The sequence below is a fragment of the Peromyscus eremicus genome, chromosome 16_21, assembly GCF_949786415.1.
Source record: "Peromyscus eremicus chromosome 16_21, PerEre_H2_v1, whole genome shotgun sequence".
Lineage (NCBI taxonomy): Eukaryota > Metazoa > Chordata > Mammalia > Rodentia > Cricetidae > Peromyscus > Peromyscus eremicus.
The window spans coordinates 2,119,578-2,124,914 of NC_081432.1; the positions used below are offsets into that span (position 1 = coordinate 2,119,578).

The window sequence follows — 5,337 nt, forward strand, 5'->3', positions numbered from 1 at the left end:
GTGTAATAATAAAATTTAAAAAAGAAGAAAACCACTTAAATGTGCCCTGTTTGTTCTGCTCGGGACACACTGGGCAGGTGTGGTGTGGGAAATAAGTCCCACAGGAAACATGAGCAGAGGAGACCCAGGCACCAGATTCACTCATCCTCTGCCTCCATTTTAGCTACCAGCCTTCACAGACTTGGGGTACAGCTCTGTAGCACCCCTCTCCCTCTCGGTCACAGTTGAGAGGCCTTTACCAAGGTCACTATAGCCCTTAGTTCTCTGCTCAATGCCAAAACGCTGCCTCCAGGGTTCCTCACATCTTTGCGAGCACTAGCTTGTCACCCACTTCCTGAGTCTGTCAGAAGAAGCGTTGGTTTAGTCTGGCTGCCTCTGATTCTCCTGCTTCTTAAGCAGTATGCCGATATCCCGCTGCATATGGCTGCCGAACTCCAGGATAGGTACTCCGGGACACCCCAGAGCTCCATCTGGCGCTGGAGGTGCTGGGTGTACACTCCCACACACATGAACCCTAAGCAGACACAGCTGGAGGGGAATCTGGGGATGAATTCAACATGGAAGGCCCCTGGAGGGGGTGGGCATTCATTCCCAGGGTGAACTGGAAGGCTGGAACTGAGGGGGAACCACCCTAGTGGTCACCAGGAGTCTCAGAGGAAGATGTTGTAAGCCGTCTCCCACTTCCTCTCCTAGATGTGGGGGAGGTGCAGAGGCAGGGAAAGACGCTGATACCGGAGGGGCACAAACGCCTGAGGCGGAGAGGTTTCTTTCCACTCAGGTGGCTCTGAGTGGTTGAATGTGTCCCCTCAGTAAACCACAGAGTCTGGGAAAGCTGGGAGTGAGTGGTGATCCTGGATGGGAGGGATACCTGCTAAGATAAAGGGAAACAGACTATGGGTTTGGGGGTTCCTGAGCCTGAAGGCATCTTCTGCCCTCAGATCCTACCCTTGGAGGCCTGGTGACTTCACCTTCCGGAGATGTTAGAAGAATCTGTAGCTGAAAGTGGTCGCCCACCCTGTCATGCACTCTGTAGGCTAAGGCAAGAAGATGGTGTGTTCCAGGCTAGCCTGGGCTACATAGCAAAACCCTGCCAATAATAATTAACAATCTGTTCCTGATTCATCACAGCTCCTCAGCCCCTCCCCCTGTGCCTGTCCCCCTATTCCACAGTATTCCTCTTAAAACTAGGAGGTTCTTGGTTTTAAACTGGTCGTACCAGAATCTGGTTCTTGGGTTAAGTTAGGAGCCTCTTTCTGCCCTCAAACAGGAACCAGATTAAAGGGCCAGGAAGTGCCTGAGGGAAGTTAAAGGCCTCAGATCATTCTTAGCCACTTCCCCACACCAGCCAAATAAGGCTTTCCCGGGGATGGGTGCCTTCTCTTTACTTTCTCAGGGGTCTCACACCCACTCCAGACCCTGGCTCCCTTGCCTTTATCAGCCCCTCAGCAGCACCCAGGACTGTGCAGTGCTCCGGCCTCCTCCAAGAGTCTCCCCATCCCCACTCTCCCACTCCCACCCCCCTACTCTCACTCCCCCAGCCCCCTAACCCCCCCTCAGCCTGGGGCAGAGGAAACCCAGGGGGTCTGGGAACGGTTAAACACCTTCTCTATTACTTCTGGGTCTTCCTTGGCTTTTTGTTTGCTTTTGAGACAAGAGTCTCACTTTGTAGCCTTGGCTGGCCTGGAACTCACAGAGATCCACCTGTCTCTGCCACCGGGGCCAGCGCTGGGCTTTCCTTGTTAAAGTCTCAGGCCCCTGGCCAGAAAAGGGGCACCATACTATATTATGACAAACAGAACAGCCGGGCAAGGACAAGGATTGTAATGGGGCCCCTTGCCTCAGATGGGGAACTTGAGGGCACGTGACTAGCCCAAGCCATTAAACCCAGCAAAACAGGGATTAGTTTAGTCTTGACCTTTGGGCCTGTTCTCAGTCCCTGGCTATGTCAGAACAAGCAGACAGTAAGTAGGGGACTCCTCTGTTCTACAAGGGGAGGGATGGGAGTGCTGGAGAATGAGGGGTGAAAAGTGGTGTTCATGGTTAGGAGAGGTGGTCAGAACCCCTCAGAACTAACCAGTGCAGGAAGGAGTGGGACCTCCAGAGGCCCAGAAACAGCGGTGCGGGCGTGAAGTCAGGAGGGGTAAGCGGTCGGTCTCAGATACCAGGAGAGGTAACCTGGGGTATGTGAATCTCTAGAGGAAGTGAGAAGTTGAAGTCTGGGTAAAGAACGTGTCATGGGCTGGGGATGTAGATCAGAGTGCTCCTTAGCAGGCTTGAAGTCCTGGGTTACAGCCCAGCGGCTCAACCTAGGCATGCTAGTGCCTCCTGTAATCCCAGTGCCACAGAGGCGGGGCCGAAGGGCGGAAGGTCAAGTTCATGTACTCTGTGCATAGAGGCTTCGGGGAGTTTGAAAGCAGCCTAGACCATAGGAGACCCTACATAAAAAAACTAAACTAAAGTGGGGTGGTGGTGGTGGCGCATGCCTTTAATCCCAGCACTTGGGGGGCAGAGGCAGGCAGATCTCTGTGAGTTCGAGGTCAGCCTGGTCTACAGAGCAAGATCCAGGACAGGCACCAAAGCTACACAGAGAAACCCTGTCTCGAAAAAATAAATAAATACATCTCCTAGAGTACTATTTTCCTGCATGTAAAACTGTTAGAGGGTTGTAGAGCCTGGCTTTGACCCAGGAACCACATAAAACAGGCACAGTAGTACACACTTGTCAACCTAACGCTCAAAAGGTGGAGGCAGGAGGATTGGAAATTCAAACATACGTGGCTATGTAGTGAATTTGAGGCCTCCGGGAAAATGTGAGACTCTGTCAGCAGGAAAGAAAGAGACAGAAAGTCTGGAGAAGCACTGGCTGGGAGCAGGAGAGGGAGGAGGAGAGGGAGAGGGAGAGGGAGGAGAGGGAGGAGGGAGGAGGGAGGTGGGAGAGAGGGAGGTGGGGAGAGGGAGGAGGGAGGTGGGGAGAGGGAGGAGGGAGGTGGGGAGAGGGAGGAGGGAGGTGGGGGAGAGGGAGGAGGGAGGTGGGGGAGAGGGAGGAGGGAGGAGAGATGATCAAGAGACTGTAGATATGTATGAAATTGTCAAAGAATAGAAAGAAAGTGGAGATGGGGAGGAAGAAAAGAAGAAAGAAAAAGATAAAAACAATAAAGGAACTGTGAAATTGACATTTAACCAGGGGATTGGGAAAGCAATGGAAGAAAGACTCCCATACTTCTCCACCCTACAGAAAAATTCCAATACCTTCTGTATGGGAGCTCGGCGCTGGGAGGGTTCCTCCTCCTGCTTGTCCTCATTCTGTTCACCTGCCTGTGCCGGATCCATAAGAGAGGTGAGCCTTACCGTCACCTCCCACAGCCACCTACAGCTCACCGCCCCCCATACCCTTCCTACTGTGAGGGCAGAAGTCCCATGGGCCCTGTCAGATTCCGGTAGGAGAGATGAGAGGAGACATTACAGCAGTGTCCAAAAGGCCCCGGCTTTGACTGTGGTTCCCATGACAGTCCTGTCGGCAAGTGAGGAGTGGGGGAGCCCATGTGCTGTGGAGGGCTGTCTGGGGTTGGAGGGCCGGGTGGGGTGCTGTTCTAGGGAGCGAGCCATTCTGAGATGGCACCAGGGTGAGGTGCAGTCCTAGGCTGGATGAGCAGGCTTGGGTGCCGTTCTGGGGTGGGGGCTGGGGAGGGTCTTGCTGAATCACTTTTTTTTTCTTCCAGTGAAGAGACTGGAAAGGAACAGGGTGAGTCTGGGGGTAAGGGGGTGAGGGGAAACTCAAGTAGGGAGTGGGGCTGGGATGTAGGGGTGGGAGCCAAGAGAAAAGGGAAGAGGAAGAAGGAGGGAAGGAGAAAACGAGAGAGGCAGAAAGAGAAATGAGGTGACAAGAAGAGGGAGGAAACGGTGTGTTTATAAGGAGGAAGTGAGGGAGGAGACTGGAGAGAGAAGAGTTCCAGGACAATCAGGACTACACGGAGACGAGACGCCCTGTCTCAAAACAACAACAAAAGCAGAGAGAGAGAAGAGGGAAAGTGGCCAGCAGTGTGGTTTAGTCAACAGCGTCTGTCTAGCCTGTACAGAGCCCTGGGCTGGATTTCCAGCACAGCATAAAACCAGAGCAGTGGTACATGCCTGAAGTCCCAGGTAGAGGCAAGGAGCTTGTCCTCAACTACATATCCAGTTGAAGGCCAGCCTGAGCTACATGAGACCCTGTCTCAAAAAAGGAGGGGCCTCTAAGAAAAATGCTTGCTGCAGCCTGCTGTGGTGGCCGGTGCCTGGAATCCCAGCGCTGTGGGGTGCAGACAGGCAGGTCCTAGGGACTCTCTGGCCAGCCAGCCTAGTGGGAATAACAAATTCCAGTTTTAGGGAGAGACTCTGTCAATCATAATAATAATAATAAGTGTGGAAACAGTTGGAAAGGCGTCCAAGCGCTCTGGCCTACACAAGCACAGGCAGACATGCATACACCATATACATACAGAAAGAAAGGAGGAAGGAAAGAGGAAGAGCGGGAGAGGAAAAGCAAAAGAGAGCCTGACAGTCCAAGACAGACGTCAGTGAGAGTCAAGAGTGAACACTTGGGTGGACGAGGGGAGCTTCCGAAAGAGAAGGAAAGGAGGCTGAGGCAGCAGAGAGAAAGCAAGATGGGAGCTGGGGCAGGGCTGGGGGAGGGGTGTGAGGCTGGCACCCGGGGCCCTCATCGCAGTCCTCTGCCTCACCAGGCCCAGACCCCAGAGCAGGAGCTCCATTATGCATCTCTACAGAAGCTGCCAGTGTCCAGCAGTGACATCACAGACAGAGAGGAGGGCGAAGACATGAAGGAGGACCCCAGCACTGACTATGCCTGCATCGCCAAGAACAAACCCACCTGAGCACCCCAAAATGCCTCCCCCGACCTGGGTGGATGGTCAAAGTCACCCTGTGTTCGCTTAGTAAAGACTGGTTCCCTACGTCTGTGTCAGATTCTCCGTAAGCCTCCAGTCCATGGCTCACCCTCCCACCCGCTTGGGGTCAGTAGTCGCTGAGTGAGGAAGGAACCCCAGCTTCTCTAAAAGCCAGTAAACAGCTTGTGGTCACCAAGGTACAGTTGACAAGGGGTCAAATCGGCTGTGACAATCTTTGTTTCTCAGCTGCTGCACCCGTAGCCTCAGAGCCCAGGGCAGGCGGGTGTGGTGTGGTGGTGGGAGGCGGCTCTAAGCACTAAGGCCAGCAAGTAGAAAGGTCTCTGGACCCTTCTGTGTCAGTCCTGGTGGAAGGGAGAGCTAAGAGTTGGGGGAGAGGCTGTGGAGAGAAGCACAGAGGGTGTCCAGGAGAACGAAGAAAATACTTGAGAGTCCTAAG

At 53.7% G+C, this 5,337-nt stretch overlaps 1 protein-coding gene across 1 annotated transcript; it reads left to right on the plus strand.

Moving 5' to 3' along the window:
* Positions 1-400: 400 nt before the first annotated feature.
* Lst1 (leukocyte specific transcript 1) lies at positions 401-4,946 on the plus strand. The gene is made up of 4 exons (XM_059243862.1): positions 401-443; positions 3,185-3,337; positions 3,720-3,754; positions 4,734-4,946. Exons 1-4 carry the CDS (start codon positions 401-403, stop codon positions 4,866-4,868), a joined length of 366 nt encoding a protein of 121 aa, XP_059099845.1. The 3' UTR covers positions 4,869-4,946.
* Positions 4,947-5,337: the final 391 nt, after the last annotated feature.